We start from the raw sequence: 23569 nt of genomic DNA on the forward strand, positions 1-23569 counted from the left end.
TTAAGGATTGTCTGTTATTTCTTTTACGTTCATCAGGATATGAACAAAAAAAATCATCCGCAAACTGTGTGTTCTCATATAAGTTTGTGGATGATTTGTTTTGTTCATACCCAGATAAAAGAAATGACAGACAATACTTATAATTAAATTTGAATCATACATGCTAATAATAACACTACATGTAAAACGTCATACTTTATTTTGAATTATTTTTTATCCATAAACTATAACGCTCATTAAGACAACTTACCCATATAAAATGATGTCATCACATATGACATTCCCTGACGACGTAATTTTTACGTTCATCAAAAAATTAACAAACTCCCATTGCTACGTCTGGACCAATGGGATGATGTTATATTGTAATGAATGTAACAGAAATTTAATTATTATATAAATCAACACACTATTTCTTTCCAGGATAGTGTTTCGAATTCTTACCATGATAGTGTTTCGAATTCTTACCATGATAGTGTTTCGAAGTCATGGTGCTTTTTGGCTGGAGTCAGTGTGAGGTTGCACTATTTCTTACCATGATAGTGTTTCGAAGTCATGGTGCTTTTTGGCTGGGGTCAGCGTGAGGTCGCTGGTGTTCCACATGGAGGCGGTGCTGAGCAGGCCGGGACTGCGGAGGGCGGGGACGCGTGGCTCCACCGACATGTTCTCGATGCTCAGAGACGAGATCGGGTTGAGCCGTCTGTGGGACAGAGCTGAGTCCCGACTCCATGTTGAGGACAGACTGGACCGTCTCACACCTGGAATAATAACAAATATTGTCATGCAACAGGCATCTCAGAATTGAAAATATTCGCGACCAATTTATCGGTAACGCAGAAATAAATCCAAGTAATCCACTTCCTTTTTGTGTAACCCATTATATCCAAGTAAATGGTGTTCCAAATTTCGCATGGACAAATTTTTTTTTATTCAAAATTAGATTTGTGCAAGCAACGTGCAAATGAAATGATCATTCTTACAATTTTCAGAGCCTGATGTAATCATTGAAACTTGGTAATTGCACGTGGCAATTGGTAATGCTGTGGAGATAGCCATAGAGTTTTTAATTCTGTACGGCACTCTTTTTACCTTGGACTATATTCTTTCTGTTTTTCAATTGTATGAGTTTTTTGCCACGGACATTTTCTTAATTACAGGGGTTGACGTAATCCAGGTCTCAAACTTAAGAATTTGTCATCCACAACAATTTTTTAAAGAATTGCAATGGGTGAAACAGCACACCAGCGGCAATTTTGAGCCTGCCTATGGCAACTGTTTTTTTAAGTGACATTTGCAGCAAATAAAGCTGAAACTGAAAGGTTAGTTTGCTGTGTGTAGACAGATTTCAAATGTGCCAATGTTAAATACTGGCACCAGGTTTATATATTTTGCCATTGTTGAGGAAGGAAGGAAGAAAGGAAATGCTTTATTTAATGATGCACTCAACACATTTTATTTACAGTTATATTGCGTCAGACATATGGTCAAGGACCACACATATTGCTGTCACCACTTCATGGGCTAATCATTTTGATTAGCAGCAAGGGATCTTTTATACGCACCATCCCACAGACAAGATTGTACATACCATGGCCTTTGTTACACCAGTTGTGGAGCACTGGCTGGAATGATAAATAGCCGCCATTGTTGAGAAACTTTACCGATGGCACAAAAGTGACATTGGTGATGCTCTCTACCTACTCTGGCAATTTGTATTTCAACAACAGCAATTGCCGTCAGTGTCTTCGTTAAGTTTGAGCCCTGTAATCGATGGCCATGTAATCACCTCAGAGTTGCTGTGTAACAAGACACTGTGATTGTACAGTTCGTCTTTATAATAATGAACCACAGTATGACAATATGTGCTTGGCCTCGTGGGTTAAACTGTTGTACTTGTTTACAGTGTACAAGTTCTGTCAGTAGTGGGTTCGAATCCCTGATCTGAACTCATAGAAAGTTCAAATTGCATTGTTTCATGGGTGTTGATTCTTGAAAAATAATCTACATCTAGAACAATAGTGTGATGTCGCAGGTTGGATTAAAACTGTAAGAGTTTTCATAAACATATCAGACAGTGGCTGGAGGGGAGCAATTGCACCCCCACCCACCCACCCCACCCCCCACCCACCCCACCCCCCACCCTTCCCCCAGTGCTGGAGCAAATATTCATATTCGTGCAAAAATTATGGAGACATCCGGGTGAAATGAACTACCTGAAACCTTTACACCAAATATTTCAATAACTATACCCACAGTATTAGTTGGAAAATGTTTTAAATGCATAGCAATTCATTTAGAACCCTATATAGCTGTTTAGTAGTAATGCAAATATGAATAAACATTGCTATCCACATCCCCTGCAGTTTTGTTTATTTCAGGCAAAAGTCCGCCTGCCCCCTTAATGTATGCCATCGAGGGAAATGTAGAACTTTTAGAGAGTTACCATTCTGCTGGTCAATTGATTATTTCAGGCAGAAGTCCACCTGCCCCCTTAATGTATGCCGTCGAGGGAAATGTAGAACTTTGAGAGAGTTACCATTCTGCTGGTCAATTGTTTATTTCAGGCAGAAGTCCGCCTGCCCCCTTAATGTATGCCATTGAGGGAAATGTAGAACTTTTAGAGAGTTACCATTCTGCTGGTCAATTGTTTATTTCAGGCAGAAGTCCGCCTGCCCCCTTAATGTATGCCATTGAGGGAAATGTAGAACTTTTAGAGAGTTACCATTCTGCTGGTCAATTGTTTATTTCAGGCAGAAGTCCGCCTGCCCCCTTAATGTATGCCATTGAGGGAAATGTAGAACTTTTAGAGAGTTACCATTCTGCTGGTCAATTGATTATTTCAGATCAATACTTAGCTCACATTGTCCACACTTGGTGAGACTTTTCCTATGAAAGATTAACTGTCCAAACATCAATAGATATTTTCCCTGCAACTTGAAGAGGTAAAAGTCTCACTAAGCTCACTAAGCTCACCCACAAAATAAAGCTATCAGATGAGCAAACAGTCTCTAGTCACATTTTCCTCTAATGGCAGATCCCAAATGGGGTGGGCCCAGGCCTTTGAGAAGTGAAATTTTGTGCAACTCATATATGGGTTAAGCAAAATGATATTCAAGTAACCCATTTAATTTTTGCGTAACCCATCATGATCGTATAAATGATGTCCTATGACCGTATAAATGATGTCCTATGACCGTATAAATGATGTCCTAAATACATGTGATAACAAAAAATGGCTTATGAAAAACTGAACTCACATGAGCAAAGTGTAAACAAACTAAACATTCTTTCAATTTGTGTAGGCCTGGCTAGTGTTAAAAAAACCAAGCATTTTCAGAGTACTGCTCAAGCAATACCTGTCCCCTAGCTACCAGGCCCAACAAATGTTTGTATCTTTAAGTTCAAGAGCCATAACTGTGAAAAATGGGTAAATTGTCATGAAAGTTTAACTTAATTGAGCGGAAACAGCACATGATAAAGATATATACACAAAATTTCAGATCAATATATTAAGGCATTGTGAAAAAACCATCCGGGGAAAACTATATGTGGGCCTGACAGACAGATGGACAGAAGGATGGAGATGAAACCTATAGTCCCCTCCAGGTTGAACCATTGGAGGATTAATAATATTTAAATAATTATTGTAATTTATAATTTCATAGCATAAAATAAATGTTTAAAACATACCTTTTAAGTTTAAAAGTACATTAAATGATGACAACATGGAAAGTCAAATTCACACTATGATAAACATCTTAGAAGTATAAATTTATGAGAACAGAGAACAATGTAGGTCACGGTCACATTTCTAAATATGCTGGAAGGTCATGGTCACATTATGACAGTTACAAACACATTTTAAAGAGCATTTATATTAGGAAAACTGGTAACTATTTAGAAGGTAAAGAACAAGTTTGTTTTGTTTAATGAAGCTACTAGAAACATTGATTTATTAATCATCAGCTACTGGATGTAAACAATTTGGTAATTCTGACACGTAGTCATCAGAGGAAGCCCGCTACATTTTTTCAAATGCAACAAGGGATTTTTTATATGCACTTTCTCAGACAGACAGACTGTCGCACATACCACGACCTTTGTCCAGTTGTGGTGCACTGGTTGGAAGGAGAAAAAAACAATCAGTTGAATGGATCCACCAAGGTGGTTCGATCCTGTGACGCAAGCACCTCAAGTGAGCATGCAACCAACTGAGCTAAACCCCACCCCTAGAAGGTGAAGGTCACAGTTCTAAATATATAATTATGACATGCTGTAAAGTCAACAAGTGTTTACATTCCACCAAGTCAAGGTGATAAACACTGCCCAAACTACATGTAAGTATGCAAAAGATAAGCATGTCCAAATTACATATGAACATGCTGACCGCAAAACATTTCACTTACAAACCATGAACATGTTAAGCTTTAATAAAAACAAAACCCACTTAAAATGCATTTCTTATTACATATACATGTACATGTAACCCAGCTGTACCTGCTGGTAACATTACAGCACTTAAAATGCATTTCTTATTACATATACATGTACATGTAACCCAGCTGTACCTGCTGGTAACATTACAGCACTTAAAATGCATTTCTTATTACATATACATGTACATGTAACCCAGCTGTACCTGCTGGTAACATTACAGCACTTAAAATGCATTTCTTATTACATATACATGTACATGTAACCCAGCTGTACCTGCTGGTAACATTACAGCACTTAAAATGCATTTCTTATTACATATACATGTACATGTAACCCAACTGTACCTGCTGGTAACATTACAGCACTTAAAATGCATTTCTTATTACATATACATGTACATGTAACCCAGCTGTACCTGCTGGTAACCCAGCTGTACCTGCTGGTAACATTACAGCACTTAAAATGCATTTCTTACTACATATACATGTACATGTAACCCAGCTGTACCTGCTGGTAACATTACAGCACTTAAAATGCATTTCTTATTACATATACATGTACATGTAACCCAGCTGTACCTGCTGGTAACATTACAGCACTTAAAATGCATTTCTTACTACATATACATGTACATGTAACCCAGCTGTACCTGCTGGTAACATTACAGCACTTAAAATGCATTTCTTATTACATATACATGTACATGTAACCCAGCTGTACCTGCTGGTAACCCAGCTGTACCTGCTGGTAACATTACAGCACTTAAAATGCATTTCTTACTACATATACATGTACATGTAACCCAGCTGTACCTGCTGGTAACATTACAGCACTTAAAATGCATTTCTTATTACATATACATGTACATGTAACCCAGCTGTACCTGCTGGTAACATTACAGCACTTAAAATGCATTTCTTATTACATATACATGTACATGTAACCCAGCTGTACCTGCTGGTAACATTACAGCACTTAAAATGCATTTCTTATTACATATACATGTACATGTAACCCAGCTGTACCTGCTGGTAACATTACAGCACTTAAAATGCATTTCTTATTACATATACATGTACATGTAACCCAGCTGTACCTGCTGGTAACATTACAGCACTTAAAATGCATTTCTTATTACATATACATGTACATGTAACCCAGCTGTACCTGCTGGTAACATTACAGCACTTAAAATGCATTTCTTATTACATATACATGTACATGTAACCCAGCTGTACCTGCTGGTAACATTACAGCACTTAAAATGCATTTCTTATTACATATACATGTACATGTAACCCAGCTGTACCTGCTGGTAACATTACAGCACTTAAAATGCATTTCTTATTACATATACATGTACATGTAACCCAGCTGTACCTGCTGGTAACATTACAGCACTTAAAAGACCTACCTGCTCAGAACTAACAAACTACATACCTCAAATTACATACTTTTAACAACATATAAGGAAAATTGGGAACTACTTAAAAGGTTGAGATAATTGTTCTAAATATGAAATTATGGCATAGTCACACTATGTAGCCAAGGTCCCATTATGACAAATTTTTATAAACATTTATATTACAAAACTGAGAACACTTTAGACCAAAGTAACATTTCTAAATTTAAGGTCACGCTGAAAAGTGAAAGCTACAGTATATGAAATACCTTTTACAACATTTAAATTAAAACACAAAGAACAACTTAGAAGATCAAAGTCACATTTCTAAAGTGAAGGTCACACTATGGAAAGTGAAGGTCACACTATATGACATACCTTTAAGAGAATTCACATGAGGACAAGTCAGGACGTCCTGACCCCGCCGTGACCTCAGCAATGGAGTGTGACTCTCGCATCGCTCGCACTCCACTGTCTCAAGGGGAGACAAATCCTCGTCAGTGTCGCTAACGCGGGAATACATCTGGGAGTCGGTCACTGGTCTGGTCAAAGAGGCAGATTGCCATAACTTGTCCATCAGTTTCCAGATCATTTAAGTGATTTTTCCTTGGCATTTAAGCAATTATATGTGTTGCTTCTAAAGGCAGGTTAAGGTACAGGTCACAATTTTTACTACTTCCTATAGACAGATTGGTGGCTCATTTGTGTCAAAGAGGCAGATTGCCATATCTTGTTCATCAGTTGCCAGATCATTTAAGTAATTTTAAGCAATCATGTGTGTTGCTTCTAAAGGCAGGTTAAGGTACAGGTCACTTTTTAATGCTTCCAACAGACAGATTGGTGGTTAATTTGTTTAGTTTTTTAGTAATGATAACAGCTATGAAAAATCATGTCTGTTACTTTTTTTCCAGGTCACAATTGTTACTGCTTCCTACAGACACAGATAGATTGGCAGTTCATTTGTTTGGTTGTCAGTAATGATAACAGCTATGAAAAATCATGTCTGTTGTGAAAAATCATGTCATGTCTTTTTGATATCAGAACAAATAGTCAGTGTCACATTATGTTAAAAAGGAACCACGTAAGAGAGTCAGGTGGTCGTTTGTTTGACTGGTTTTCAGTAAGGAACACAGCTATAAAATTATACTTGTTACTTTTTTTATATCAGAGCAAGAAGTAGCCAAGTCACATTGATCCAAGTAAGGGGGTTACGTCTAATGTTTCCTAAAAATACAAATGGATCAATGTTGTTTCTTGGAATGAAATCCAGAGTAAGATCAAATCTGTTGCTCCATATTATGACAATCAGTAGTGGTCAAGCTTGTAGCGTCTCACAAAAACTATTGAAGAATCCAAGAAATGTATCATTTGTTGATTTTTTGCATGGCCACAAGTATCAAATAATGAATTTCAATTTCCTGAGATGACAACAAGGTTTGGCCAACTCTCTCTGTGTGCTGTAATTAGCAACACTGTTATATCCCATTTGGTGTTTCTTGGAATGATAAAAACTATGACATCATCTTCACAGTTTCTTGATAAGCAGTCCTATATTGCTTTTCATCATACAAACGTACACATAATGTGATCCAAGTGCTGGTTATTGCTGTTTATAGATAAAAAAACTAAACAATGATCATTTGCTACTTCTGGGATAAAATCAGCTATGAAATCATGTAGCAGGCAGTTCTGTATTGCTTTGCAGAATAGAAACAGATATAAAATATGCTTCATGTGCTATTGTTTTTTATGGATAGAAACAAATCAATGTTTGACTTCTTGCATGCAATAGGCAGTCATATATTGCTTTCCAGGATCCATGTATGAGTTATGGTTATTGCTTATTATAGATTCAAATGGACGAATGTTATCACTTAAGGATATTACTTACTATGGATTCAAAGATGCCAATGCTCCTTGTATTAACTATGGTTATTGCTTATTATAGATTTAAATGGGCCTATGAAACAATGTACAATTACTGCTTACTATGTTTTTGTATGGGTCAGTGTTCCATTTATTAACTGTTATGGTTTAAACATTAACATATGTAAGATATATGACTGTTACTTCTTGGTCTAAAAACAAGTTGTAATTAGTCAAGAATGACTTGAAAAAAATGAAATGCTTAGAAGTTATAGCTGACTAAGGAAATATGAAAACAAAATGTCATAAATAATGTATCTTGAGTTTAGGAGTTTTTGGGGGTTATGTACATAAAACCAAGAAGAATTTAATTGTATGTTGTTTCAGAAGGTAGAAACATAGAAACATATAGAAGTTGTGTTTTTTTGTGGAAAGAACTTATAAATGACAATAAGAAGTTACTGAAATGTTTGTTTTTCGACAAAACAAACAATAAAAAGATGGCTTCCAAATAATGAATGAATTGGTAAATGAATGTCACTCCAAGATTTTTTGTGTGTGAAACAAAGGTATACGACTTAATTACAGCTCCTAAAGTAGCAGAATATACTCCAATAATGTCACACAGTAGCCGCTAGCCACAATGCTCTTCTTGAAATGTCTAAAACTGATCCACAATAAATGTCAGAGAATATGTTTTTTTTAGACACTGATGTTGTATCACAAAAAGTGTAAAAATCTACAGGCTCCAGATGACACAGAATGTAAAACAAATTATAGCTTTGACACATAGCTTCTGGCAACGTGTATCTCTAAAGCATTCCCATCCTTCGTATAAGGTTTCTTCATCTTTATGTAATTCATCTATAAAAAAATGCTGTTACCATAATAGTGTTTTCAAATCCACAATCCTTCCATTTCATTAATCCATTTTCTAACAACCTTTTCTTTATCTTATTTTTGTGCTTATATCCAATTAAGGTTCAAGCACGCTGTCCTGGACAGACACCTCATTCTAACAACCAGCACACAATTCAGTGGATGTTGGTTTGTATACGCAGTGAGATGGTGGTCCAGAAACAACACACACTGAGCTATGTCCTGTCAAATATCAGTCCCCAAATGAAGTACAATCAATTTTGCAAACAACCAGCAACAATTTGAGTGAAATGTTAAATTTTCCCTGCTTTGTATTAGTATTAATTCAGAGATAAGCTGACATCAAATATCCAGCACAAATTTCAGAGTTGGAGCCGCAGTGCTTCATGTTTCATAATACTCGGTTTGCACTGTGCAATGCAAATTTACACCACAAATGAAACAGCCATCACTCTTGCATTTTCATTCCATTGTAGAAAACAATATCTTTACATGCAACAGTGACAGAAGTGACACATGGTGCGAAATGCGCACAATTCAGCAATTCAGCAATCACAATAATAATACCAGCACACAAATGAACCCTCGCTTTGAATTGTAATGTATTTCTATGTATATACATATAATTGTTGTTGTTTTTATCTCAGAGGGCTACCAACAACACATGCTGTGAAACATCCAGTTGATACCATCCTGCCTTGCTAATAGTATTCACACCACACAAATGAGCATCCATCAGTTTTTCGAAATATATCGAGCACAAATTTAGAGGAGTCCAGCTCAATCAATAACAACATGGCGCTGAGACCGTTATCTCTGATCAGGCTTCCTCAATATTTTGGCAACATGTTGCGACAGCTGGGTCATTAATTTCAAAGCCAGTGGCACGCTGGAAAACTGCGATTGATTTGTACACTGCTGTCTGACCTAGAACCCTGCATAGCGATTCACATCCAACACATATTTATTTTTCTTCTTTCTTTCTGGTTTTTTCTTTTCACAATCATCATCTTTTGGGCCAATATACTGAACTTTTTAATATTAATGTGACTCATAGATTTGGGCTGAATGAAAAGCTACTATCCATACCACTAGTCTTGGGTTTTTTGTTCTGGTATGAACATCTCTTGATGTCACCGTATAAAAATAGTAAGCATTAATACGGCCGGATAGCTTGTCTTGTATTGCGTGTGAAAAGAAATCTTTAGGAACAGACAGAAGTATATTCTTAGAATATCTCATGACATAAATATATAAAATTTTAAAACATTAAAAGCAAGAAAAACATTACTGGTACACAATCTGTCCCAAGTGTAAGAGGTTGTACAATTAAGTCCCTTAATAGAAATTGGACATTTGTTCTTTACTTTCAATCAATCCTCAACATAAAACTGTAGTCTTTGTAATTTGATGCTATATTGGGAAAATATCTAAATCGTGTTAAGTTGTGTGTGTGTGTGTGTGTCTGTGTGTGTGTGTGTGTGTGTGTGTGTGTGTCTGTGTGTGTGTCTGTGTGTGTGTCTGTGTGTGTGTGTGTGTGTCTGTGTGTGTGTCTGTGTGTGTGTCTGTGTGTGTGTGTGTCTGTATGTGTGTGCTAGTGTGTGTGTGTGTGTGTGTGTGTGTGTGTGCTAGTGTGTGTGTTCGTGTGTGTGTTCGTGTGTGTGTGTGTGTTCGTGTGTATGTTCATGTGCATGTTCGTGTGTATGTGTGTGTGTGTGTCCGTGTGTGTGTGTGTGTGTCTGTGTGTGTGTTCGTGTGTGTGTGTGTGTCTGTCTCTGTGTGTGTGTGTGTCTCTGTGTGTGTGTGTGTCTGTGTGTGTGTGTGTATCTATGTCTCTGTGTGTGTGTCTCTGTGTGTGTGTGTGTGTGTGTGTGCTAGTGTGTGTGTGTGTGTTTGTGTGTGTGCATGTGTGTGTTCATGTGCATGTTCGAGTGTGTGTCCGCGTGTGTGTTCGTGTGTGTGTGTGTGTGTGTGTTCGTGTGTGTGTATGTGTGTGTGTGTTCGTGTGTGTGTTCATGTGCATGTCCGTGTGTCTGTGTGTGTGCGTGTCTGTGTGTGTGTTCGTGTGTGTGTGTGTGTCCGTGTGTCTGTGTGTGTGTGTGTGTGTGTGTGTGTGTGTAAAAGATGTAGTGTGTTAAATGTTTTCCTCTGAAGACAATGTGCCACAGTTTACCAAATGTTTGACATCCAACAGCCATTAATTAACATATCAATATGTTCTAGTAGTGTCTTTAAAACAACAGTTTACCAAATGTTTGACATCCAACAGCCATTAATTAACATATCAATATGTTCTAGTGGTGTCTTTAAAACAACAGTTTACCAAATGTTTGACATCCAACAGCCATTAATTAACTAATGAATATGTTCTAGTGGTGTCTTTAAAACAACAGTTTACCAAATGTTTAACATCCAACAGCCATTAATTAACATATCAATATGTTCTAGTGGTGTCTTTAAAACAACAGTTTACCAAATGTTTGACATCCAACAGCCATTAATTAACATATCAATATGTTCTAGTAGTGTCTTTAAAACAACAGTTTACCAAATGTTTGACATCCAACAGCCATTAATTAACATATCAATATGTTCTAGTGGTGTCTTTAAAACAACAGTTTACCAAATGTTTGACATCCAACAGCCATTAATTAACATATCAATATGTTCTAGTAGTGTCTTTAAAACAACAGTTTACCAAATGTTTGACATCCAACAGCCATTAATTAACATATCAATATGTTCTAGTGGTGTCTTTAAAACAACAGTTTACCAAATGTTTGACATCCAACAGCCATTAATTAACTAATGAATATGTTCTAGTGGTGTCTTTAAAACAACAGTTTACCAAATGTTTAACATCCTACAGCCATTAATTAACATATCAATATGTTCTAGTGGTGTCTTTAAAACAACAGTTTACCAAATGTTTGACATCCAACAGCCATTAATTAACTAATGAATATGTTCTAGTGGTGTCTTTAAAACAACAGTTTACCAAATGTTTGACATCCAACAGCCATTAATTAACATATCAATATGTTCTAGTGGTGTCTTTAAAAGAACAGTTTACCAAATGTTTGACATCCAACAGCCATTAATTAACATATCAATATGTTCTAGTGGTGTCTTTAAAAGAACAGTTTACCAAATGTTTGACATCCAACAGCCATTAATTAACATATCAATATGTTCTAGTGGTGTCTTTAAAACAACAGTTTACCAAATGTTTGATATCCAACAGCCATTAATTAACATATCAATATGTTCTAGTAGTGTCTTTAAAACAACAGTTTACCAAATGTTTAACATCCAACAGCCATTAATTAACTAATGAATATGTTCTAGTGGTGTCTTTAAAACAACAGTTTACCAAATGTTTGACATCCAACAGCCATTAATTAACTAATGAATATGTTCTAGTGGTGTCTTTAAAACAACAGTTTACCAAATGTTTGACATCCAACAGCCATTAATTAACATATCAATATGTTCTAGTGGTGTCTTTAAAACAACAGTTTAACAAATGTTTGACATCCAACAGCCATTAATTAACATATCAATATGTTCTAGTAGTGTCTTTAAAACAACAGTTTACCAAATGTTTGACATCCAACAGCCATTAATTAACATATCAATATGTTCTAGTGGTGTCTTTAAAACAACAGTTTACCAAATGTTTAACATCCAACAGCCATTAATTAACATATCAATATGTTCTAGTAGTGTCTTTAAAACAACAGTTTACCAAATGTTTGACATCCAACAGCCATTAATTAACATATCAATATGTTCTAGTGGTGTCTTTAAAACAACAAACAATTTACTTGCTGATAACATTTTGTTTTTAAGTATTCCAGTACCCGCTATATATCAAATGTGATTCTGATCATTCTGTTGTTTATGTTAGTTCAAGCTGGATTTTACCTTTCAATTATTTCATAGCTACTTTCTTTGTTTTCTGTGGGGTTTTTTTTTAAAGTTTGTTTTGTTAAAGACGCCACTAGAGCACATTAATTTATTAATCATAGGTTACTAGATATGAAACATTTGGTAATTTTCACATGTGGTCTTAGAGAATGAATGAATGAATGAGTGAATGAATGAATGAATGAATGAATGAATGAGTGAATGAATGAATGAATGAATGTTTAATGTCACCCCAGCACAAAAATACACATCGGCTTTTGGGTGTCTAATATAGTCTTAGAGAAGAAACTTGCTACATTTTTCCATTAGTAGCAAGAGATCTTTTATATACACCATCACACAGACAGAATAGCCTTTGCTATACCAGTCGTGGTGCACAAGCACTTTTGTTTTAATACATTAAAAAGGCCACCACAGCCCATCTAAACCTTTCCAAGGGTTACATATAGTGTTATACAATAACAGGGCTCGAATTTACATGTAAGAATTTTTCTCCCACAGCAATGCTGTTTATAACTGCTAAGGGTGAAAATGACCCACCGACAGCAATGCTGTTTATAACTGCTAAGGGTGAAAATGACCCACCGACAGCAATGCTGTTTATAACTGCTAAGGGTGAAAATGACCCACCGACAGCAATGCTGCTTATAACTGCTACGGGTGAAAATGACCCACCGACAACAATTTTCACACTGCCTATGGCAATTTTTTTTAAAGTGTCTTTTGCAGCAAATAAACATGACTGAAAAGTTATTTTGGTGTATGTAGACATGTTTCCAATGTACAAATGTTATATATTGGGAGATAATGTAGACCAGGTGTATGTATACATTCTGCAATTATTGAGGAGGTTACCTACATGCTCCTGACCTACAGCAATTTATATCTTAATGATGGCAATTGCCATCGGTGCCGTCAATACCTTCGTTAAGTTTGAATCCTGTAATAAATTACCCAAACATTACAGCAATGTCGTATGTTAATGTTTTGTGTTTGAGTTAAGGCTAAATAATAAATAACCCAAACATTACAGCAATGTCGTATGTTAATGTTTTGTGTTTGAGTTAAGGCTAAATAATAAATAACCCAAACATTACAGCAATGTCGTATGTTAATGTTTTGTGTTTGAGTTAAGGCTAAAAAATAAATAACACAAACATTACAGCAATGTCGTATGTTAATGTTTTGTGTTTCAGTTAAGGCTAAATAATAAATAACACAAACATTACAGCAATGTCGTATGTTAATGTTTTGTGTTTGAGTTAAGGCTAAAAAATAAATAACACAAATATTACAGCAATGTCGTATGTTAATGTTTTGTGTTTAAGTTAAGGCTAAAAAATCCCATCTTTCTTTACAATCAGATTATGTGTAAAAACAAGCCATGTAATAACAATTGTGTGTTCATTAAACAGCTTCAAGATGTTATGAAAGGTGGCAGGGAGCCAATTTTCTCCAATAATCTGTTATTGTACGCACCTAACTGACTTCTCACTCAATATGTTGCACACAAAAGACTGCATGGAATTGGTGTGTGTTTAGCAAGACGTTTAGTAATGGGTTTCTTTTCTGACCGCAAAACGACATTGATTTCTTCAAAATGAGCACAGTGTACACAGGAAACAGATGTGATACTTTCTGCACGGTATTTGTCAAATAAAGTTAACGGTACAAATGAAGCATGTACTTTTTTATATACACACAATTACCATATTCCAAAGATCACGAGGATGGGGAGGAGGATGGGGGAAGAGGGGTATAGCCCAGTTGTAGTTGTAAAGTGCTTGCCTTATGTGCGGTTGGTTTAGCATTGATACTTGTTGATGGGGAGGAGGATGGGGGAAGAGGGGTATAGCCTAGTTGTAAAGTGCTTGCCTTATGTGCGGTTGGTTTGATACTTGTTGATGGGGGAAGAGGGGTATAGCCCAGTTGTAAAGTGCTTGCCTTATGTGCGGTTGGTTTGATCCTTGTTGATGGGGAGGTGGATGGGGGAAGAGGGGGTATAGCCCAGTTGTAAAGTGCTTGCCTTAGGTGCAGTTGGTTTGATCCTTGTTGATGGGGAGGAGGATGGGGGAAGAGGGGGTATAGCCCAGTTGTAAAGTGCTTGCCTTATGTTCGGTTGGTTTAGCATTGATCCTTGTTGATGGGGAGGTGGATGGGGGAAGAGGGGTATAGCCCAGTTGTAAAGTGCTTGCCTTATGTGCGGTTGGTTTAGCATTGATCCTTGTTGATGGGGAGGCAGATGAGGGAAGAGGGGTATAGCCCAGTTGTAAAGTGCTTGCCTTATGTGTGGTTGGTTTGATCCTTGTTGATGGGGAGGCGGATGGGGGAAGAGGGGTATAGCCCAGTTGTAAAGTGCTTGCCTTATGTGCGGTTGGTTTAGCATTGATCCTTGTTGATGGGGAGGCGGATGGGGGAAGAGGGGTATAGCCCAGTTGAAAGTGCTTGCCTTATGTGCGGTTGGTTTAACATTGATCCTTGTTGATGGGGAGGAGGATGGGGGAAGAGGGGTATAGCCCAGTTGTAAAGTGCTTGCCTTATGTGCAGTTGGTTTAGCATTGATCCTTGTTGATGGGGAGGCGGATGGGGGAAGAGGGGTATAGCCCAGTTGTAAAGTGCTTGCCTTATGTGTGGTTGGTTTGATACTTGTTGATGGGGAGGAGGATGGGGGAAGAGGGGTATAGCCCAGTTGCAAAGTGCTTGCCTTATGTGCGGTTGGTTTAGCATTGATCCTTGTTGATGGGGAGGAGGATGGGGGAAGAGGGGTATAGCCCAGTTGTAAAGTGCTTGCCTTATGTGCGGTTGGTTTAGCATTGATCCTTGTTGATGGGGAGGAGGATGGGGGAAGAGGGGTATAGCCCAGTTGTAAAGTGCTTGCCTTATGTGCGGTTGGTTTAGCATTGATCCTTGTTGATGGGGAGGCGGATGGGGGAAGAGGGGTATAGCCCAGTTGTAAAGTGCTTGCCTTATGTGCGGTTGGTTTAGCATTGATCCTTGTTGATGGGGAGGCGGATGGGGGAAGAGGGGTATAGCCCAGTTGAAAGTGCTTGCCTTATGTGCGGTTGGTTTAACATTGATCCTTGTTGATGGGGAGGAGGATGGGGGAAGAGGGGTATAGCCCAGTTGTAAAGTGCTTGCCTTATGTGCAGTTGGTTTAGCATTGATCCTTGTTGATGGGGAGGCGGATGGGGGAAGAGGGGTATAGCCCAGTTGAAAGTGCTTGCCTTATGTGCGGTTGGTTTAACATTGATCCTTGTTGATGGGGAGGAGGATGGGGGAAGAGGGGTATAGCCCAGTTGTAAAGTGCTTGCCTTATGTGCAGTTGGTTTAGCATTGATACTTGTTGATGGGGAGGAGGATGGGGGAAGAGGGGTATAGCCCAGTTGCAAAGTGCTTGCCTTATGTGCGGTTGGTTTAGCATTGATCCTTGTTGATGGGGAGGAGGATGGGGGAAGAGGGGTATAGCCCAGTTGCAAAGTGCTTGCCTTATGTGCGGTTGGTTTAGCATTGATCCTTGTTGATGGGGAGGAGGATGGGGGAAGAGGGGTATAGCCCAGTTGTAAAGTGCTTGCCTTATGTGCGGTTGGTTTAGCATTGATCCTTGTTGATGGGGAGGAGGATGGGGGAAGAGGGGTATAGCCCAGTTGTAAAGTGCTTGCCTTATGTGCGGTTGGTTTAGCATTGATACTTGTTGATGGGGAGGAGGATGGGGGAAGAGGGGTATAGCCCAGTTGTAAAGTGCTTGCCTTATGTGCGGTTGGTTTGATCCTTGTTGATGGGGAGGAGGATGGGGGAAGAGGGGTATAGCCCAGTTGTAAAGTGCTTGCCTTATGTGTGGTTGGTTTGATCCTTGTTGATGGGGAGGAGGATGGGGGAAGAGGGGTATAGCCCAGTTGTAAACAATACAACGAAACCTCAATAGAAGTATCAGTAACATATTTAAATTAAATGAACAAAACAATACAACGAAACCTCTCAAGACCAGACCCTCCGTAAACCAGAATTCCCTCAAAACCGGACGTTTCACAGAGTCCCTTTTAAAAACCAGGACAGAACTTAACCTAACCAGAATTCCCTCAAAACCGGACGTTTCACGGAGTCCCTTTTTAAAAACCAGGACAGCACTTACCCTCTGTAAACCGGAATTCCCTCAAAACCAGACGTTTCACAAAGTCCCTTTTTAAAAACCAGTACAGAACTTAACCTCTCAAAACCAGAGATTCTCTAAAAACCAGGCATTTTATTGGTTCCAAGGGTGTCCGGTCTAGAGGGAGTTTACTGTATAACCTCAAAACAGGCATGATGTGAAGACAAATTAAATACAGAAATCCTATTTATCTTCTAATTAAGCCTGGGGTTCTTCTTGTTGTTTTTTTGGGGTTTGTTTGGGGTTTGGGGGGGGGGGGGGGGGGGGGGGCGGGGTTTAAATCCTTTGTCAATTGATATTTTTAGTAAGACAGTGTGATCAATTTTAAAAATATTAAATACTTAAATAAATCTTATAATAATAATTATAATCAAACATTTCTGTTAAAAAAGAAAAAACAAAAAAACACAACTGAGTTTTTTAAAATGTATGGTATGCAATTTAACACTCATAACTCATCAGCTTTTACTTCAGTTCCACAAAAACCTTTCAAAATGGCAGTATTCTGCTCTCTTGAATAACAAGTATTGATTATTTTTCAGACAGCACTTTGAGACAGGAAAATCCTTCCATCACCTAGGATTTAACGACCGTTCAAAGTGCAGGGTATCATGCAAGTGGCGACCAGAACACTCCAACTGTAATGGCTAACATCATTAGTGGTGCTTTAATTCAATTACCCACTTATCTAAAACAGAGGGTGTTGCCAAGGCTGCATCAGTTGATGTCAGTGATGTCAATAAATGTTGTGGTTAAACCATCGGACATAAGGCTGGTAGGTACTGGGTTCGCAGCCCGGTACTGGCTCCCACACAGAGCGAGTTTTAATGACTCACTGGGTACTTGTAAAACCACTACCCCCTCTTCTCTCTTACTGACCTTTAACAACTAACAACTAACCCCCTGGCCTCGGTGGTGACATGGTTAAGCCATCGGACATAAGGCAGGTAAGTACCTAGTTTACAGCCCAGTACCAACTCCCACCCATAGCGAGTTTTAACGACTCAGTGGGTAGGTGTAAGACTTCTACTCCCTCTTCTCTCTCACTAACCACTAACAACTAACCCACTGTCCTCGACTCACTGGCTGAGGTGTGTTTCCAGGACAGTGTGCTTGAACCTTAAGTGGATATAAGCACAAACATAAGTTGAAATGAAATGAAAATAATTTTAACCAAATATCTTTGGACAAACATTTTAACATAATTTATATTATTTTCTTATGTATTTTTATTATTTCTGACTGGTTAATGTTACGTCAGTTATGTATTTTTATTATTTCCGGATGGTTAATGTTACGTCAGTTATGTATTTTTATTATTTCCGGATGGTTAATGTTACATCAGTTATGTATTTTTTATTATTTCCGGATGGTTAATGTTACGTCAGTTATGTATTTTTTATTATTTCCGAATGGTTAATGTTACGTCAGTTATGTATTTTTTTATTATTTCCGAATGGTTAATGTTACGTCAGTTATGTATTTTTATTATTTCTGACTGGTTAATGTTACGTCAGTTATGTATTTTTATTATTTCCGACTGGTTAATGTTACGTCAGTTATGTATTTTTATTATTTCCGAATGGTTAATGTTACGTCAGTTATGTATTATTATTATTTCTTATTTTATTAATGTTATGTCAAGTTTGAGTCCTGTCATATTGCACTGCTCTGGGTTTTCCAGCTTCAATCAATTTCTTTGTTTCTGCTCCATAAAACATCACATCACAGTCTCATCACTGTGCTATAATTGTTTAATACAAATAAAATAAAGTTTGTTTTGTTTAACGACATCACTAAAGCACATTGATTAATGAACCATCGGCTATTGGATGTCAAACATTAGTCATTCTGTGTTTAATACAATGTAATACCAATATGGTTAAAAATATTTTGGTTCATATCAAAGTGTTACATCCCACTAGAACGTCTAGTGGAAAATAAGACTTCAACGTCATAGGATGATGACATCAATGATTGATGAACTACGACTTACAGGAACATCTAGTGGGAAATAAGACTTCAACGTCATAGGATGATGACATCAATGATTGATGAACTACGACCTTACCGGAATGTCTAGTGGAAAATAAGACTTCAACGTCATAGGATGATGACATCAGTGATTGATGAACTACGACCTTACTGGAACGTCTAGTGGGAAACAAGACTTCAACGTCATAAACAGGTTTTCTCTCTAAGACTACATGTCAAAATTACCATATGTTTGACATCCAAAAGCTGATGATTAATAAATCAAGGTGCTCTAGTGGTGTCGTTAAAAACAATTTTTTTTTTAATTTAATAGAAATATCACAAGTAAATCTCTTTTCAAGATTTTGGGTTTGAAAAGACTGTGATCAGTTGACTTTTAGAAAACCTGTAATGATTTAGGCCTCATTAAAATGTCAAAACTTAAAGTGTTAACCACATTTAAACCTGTAATGATTTAGGCCTCATGAAAATGTCAAAACTTAAAGTATTAACCACATTTAAACCTGTAATGATTTAGGCCTCATTAAAATGCTCAAAACTTAAAGTGTTAACCACATTTAAACCTGTGATGATTTAGGCCTATTAAAATGTCAAAACTTAAAGTGTTAACCACATTTAAACCTGTAACGATTTAGGCCTCATGAAAATGTCAAAACTTAAAGTATTAACCACATTTAAACCTGTAACGATTTAAGCCTCATGAAAATGTCAAAACTTAAAGTATTAACCACATTTAAACCTGTAATGATTTAGGCCTCATTAAAATGCTCAAAACTTAAAGTGTTAACCACATTTAAACCTGTGATGATTTAGGCCTATTAAAATGTCAAAACTTAAAGTGTTAACCACATTTAAACCTGTAACGATTTAGGCCTCATTAAAATGTCAAAACTTAAAGTGTTAACCACATTTAAACCTGTATTGATTTAGGCCTCATCAAAACGCTCAAAACTTAAAGTGTTAACCACATTTAAACCTGTATTGATTTAGGCCTCATTAAAACACTCAACAATGTTTAAAACTGTCATTATAAAGGCCTGGTTAAAAATATGTAAATCTACATTGTTACTTAAATTGATTATTTTTCAGACTACACCCAATAACAGGACATTATTTTCACCATTAATTAGTTTTAAATAGAGATTCACTTAGAAGAACACAGCCTTTTGTTTTACTTTTCAAAAGTGGAAATGTTTAGAAAAACCTATCAAGCCATCACTCAGCAGAGACACTTTTAGGGATTCCACTCAAATATGGCTTCCAGTCTGAAACAATGATGTCATACAGTCGGTGGTTGCTAGGTAACACACTTCAACAGCAAAAAAGAAAATGAATATAACCTGAAGATTCTTTGGAAGCTTAGGTCAAGAAAAAATAAGAATTCATTTTTTAAATGAATAACCAAATCTGACAACATTTTGGTCTTCACACTTGGGAAAACATTGTCTTTCGAAAACATAAAAATCAGTCCTCTAGAGATATGAAATCAATAAATATGTTATAGCTTTCAGCATTCAGTAATTCAACAAATCTAATACTTTTAAAGACACACATTATCCATTGCTACATCATCAGAGGTGGATCCAAGGGTGGGTTGGGGTAGTGTTGATATCCCCACCAAATATTCAAGTGCCCCTTTTTTTTTCCATCTTTTAATTTAAAAAAAGAAAATTTCATTAGGATGAACTTTTGATGAGTTGGTATATGTTGCTTATTTGATGTACCAGTGAGTCATGGTGCACTGGTTGCAGCGAGAAATACCCCAATGGGCCCACTGACGGGGATCGATCCCAAACCATCCACGCATCACCGACCGTGCATGGAGCGAGCGTTTTACCACAGGGCTATGTCCACCCCCACCCCCCACCCCCCAATGGCAGTGGGATTTACTAAATATCAAATTAAAATGTTATTTTAGAAGTACGTGTTATAGGATAAACTCATGTTTTTTAATATGTAAAATATCAACATCCTTTATTTAATTGGTATTTGTCTCAGCAAAATCTCAACTAATCACGATTTTCTTTCGTTCTATTAAATTATTTTCAAACTTATATCCAATTAAGATTCAAGCACACTGTCCTGGGCACACACCTCAACTATCTGTCCAGAACAGTGGGTTAGTTGTTAGTGGTTAGTGAGAGAGAAGAGGGTGTAGTGGTCTTACACCTACCCACTAAGTAATTAAAACATGCTCTGGGTGAGAGCCGGTATCAGGCTGCGAACCCAGTACCTACTAGCCTTATATCTGATGGCTTAACCACGACACCACCGAGGCCAATAATACTAATTATTAACAGACTTAACTGATATTTTCTATCTTAAAAAACATTTGTGAAAAAAACTCTATAAAATGATAGTGGCTAATTTAGCACATGATGGTTTTCAAACTGTCCTTTAAAAAAACCCAAATAATAAAACAAATAAAAAATAATATATAGAGGTTATTACCAGTCTTTTTCGATATCGTCAATATCATATATTAGGAATAAAAATTGTATTATGCTAGCCTCTGGCAAGCATAATACATTATTTTTATTCCTAATATATGATATTGACGATACCGAAATACACGACTGTAATAATCTCTTTATCATATAATCTCAAGCTTAAATAATACAACGTGTTTTTGTAAACTGTACACGCAACTTTAATTCCAGTCCACCATTACTAGATATTCAAATGATGTAAGAATATGTGGCGTGGTGTATTTTTGAATGGAAATGACGTCAAACTCGAATGACATCATTTTGGATGTCCTTACATCAAAATAAAGTTATGCCTAACATTTTTTGTTTTCTGAACACTGGACAGCTTTCAGTGTCAAATTGCCATTGAAATGTTTTTATTTGATGACTATGAATGCATACGTCAATCATGGAGTGTTACCCAAGTACGTTTGCTTAAATGTCAATAAACCTAGTGCCGAGACCTCGACTAATTTACATCTAATTTGCAAAGTTATCAAATTCTCAAAGTATGTGATCTGAAAAATATCACGTACTTTGACTGCACTTAAAATGTAAGATATTATATGATAAATATATATACATGGCCAGAAAAACAAATATACCAGTAAAATGATCTAACAGTATATGGTTAAAAAATGTACATGACCCAAAACAAGGAGAAGTCTCTATTAAGAACTACTATAGTGTTACTGACATGAAAGCAGAAAATAATTTGTGACAGATGTATTTATACCAAATAACAACCTTTAAACATCTCTACTAATATATACTAAATATATAAAGATACTGGGCTGTAATAACAGAACATTAGCATACACTGGTCACAAGAAGAGATGTCTTTGACCAACATGAGACATCAGTGAGAAAGTGTAACAGATAATTATTACAATTAACACTATTCTGTTAGCTGGGGGGAGGGGCAGGATGTAGCTCAGTGGTAGGTTAAAGTTAAACAACACCACTAGAGCACATTGATATATTCATCATCGGTTATTGCAGTATTGGATGACAAACATTTGGTAATTTTAACATATAGTCTTAGAGAAGAAACTTGCTACATTTTCCCATTACTGGCAAGGTATTTTTTATATGCACCATCTCACAGACAGGATACCACATACCACTGCCTTTGATATAGCAGTTGTGGTGCACTGGCTGGAACAAGAAAAATAGCACAATGGGCCCACAGACGGGGATCGTTCCTACACTGACCGCAAATCAGACGAGTGCTTTACCACTGGAGCTTGCCCAAGATGTAGTTGGATATTGTTTGTTTTGTTTAATTACACCACTAGAGCACACTGATTTATTAATCATCGATTATTGGATATTAAACATATGGTCATTTTGACAGTCATAGAGAGGAAACCCGCTATATTTTTTCCATCAGTAAAGCAAGGGATCTTTTATATGCACCATCCCACAGACAGGGTAGCACATACCACGGCCTTTGATATTCCAGTCGTGGTGCACTGGCTGGAACAAGAAATAGCCTAATGGGCCCACCGACGGGGATCGATCTTAGACCGACTGTGCATCAGGTGTGCGCTTTACCACTGGGCTACATCCCACCCGCTTAGTTGGATATCACTCTTGATGAATTCAAGTGGTGCATATAGTGGGGAAATAAACACGAATCACACAGAATTCATGTCATGCCCGCTTAGTTGGGATATCACTCTTGATGAATTCAAGTGGTGCATATAGTGGGGAAATAAACACGAATCACACAGAATTCACGTCATGCCCGCTTAGTTGGATATCACTCTTGATGAATTCAAGTGGTGCATATAGTGGGGAAATAAACACGAATCACACAGAATTCACGTCATGCCCGCTTAGTTGGATATCACTCTTGATGAATTCAAGTGGTGCATATAGTGGGGAAATAAACACGAATCACACAGAATTCACTGTCATGCCCGCTTAGTGGGATATCACTCTTGATGAATTCAAGTGGTGTATAGTGGGGAAATAAACACGAATCACACAGAATTCACTGTCATGCCCGCTTAGTTGGATATCACTCTTGATGAATTCAAGTGGTGCATATAGTGGGGAAATAAACACGAATCACACAGAATTCACTGTCATGCCCGCTTAGTTGGATATCACTCTTGATGAATTCAAGTGGTGCATATAGTGGGGAAATAAACACGAATCACACAGAATTCACTGTCATGCCCGCTTAGTTGGATATCACTCTTGATGAATTCAAGTGGTGCATATAGTGGGGAAATAAACACGAATCACACAGAATTCACTGTCATGCCCGCTTAGTTGGATATCACTCTTGATGAATTCAAGTGGTGCATATAGTGGGGAAATAAACACGAATCACACAGAATTCACTGTCATGCCCGCTTAGTGGGATATCACTCTTGATGAATTCAAGTAGTGCATATAGTGGGGAAATAAACACGAATCACACAGAATTCACTG

General features: G+C 37.2%; 1 protein-coding gene across 2 annotated transcripts in view; it reads right to left on the bottom strand.

Moving 5' to 3' along the window:
- LOC121388204 (cyclic nucleotide-gated cation channel beta-1-like) overlaps positions 1 to 23569 on the bottom strand; it is a 198998-nt gene that overhangs the window by 54491 nt on the left and 120938 nt on the right. The window contains exons 1-2 of one of the 2 annotated variants that reach the window (XM_041519474.1): positions 6218 to 9346; positions 536 to 758 (exon numbers count right to left, since the gene is read on the bottom strand). In XM_041519474.1, coding sequence (XP_041375408.1) covers positions 536 to 758; positions 6218 to 6431 — 437 coding nt within the window. In that variant the 5' untranslated portion in view covers positions 6432 to 9346. Of the gene's footprint in view, positions 1 to 535; positions 759 to 6217; positions 9347 to 23569 lie in introns of those variants that run through there. The other variant, XM_041519472.1, reaches the window with a different exon arrangement.

Source organism: Gigantopelta aegis, chromosome 14, assembly GCF_016097555.1.
Source record: "Gigantopelta aegis isolate Gae_Host chromosome 14, Gae_host_genome, whole genome shotgun sequence".
NCBI classification, from domain to species: Eukaryota; Metazoa; Mollusca; class Gastropoda; order Neomphalida; family Peltospiridae; genus Gigantopelta; species Gigantopelta aegis.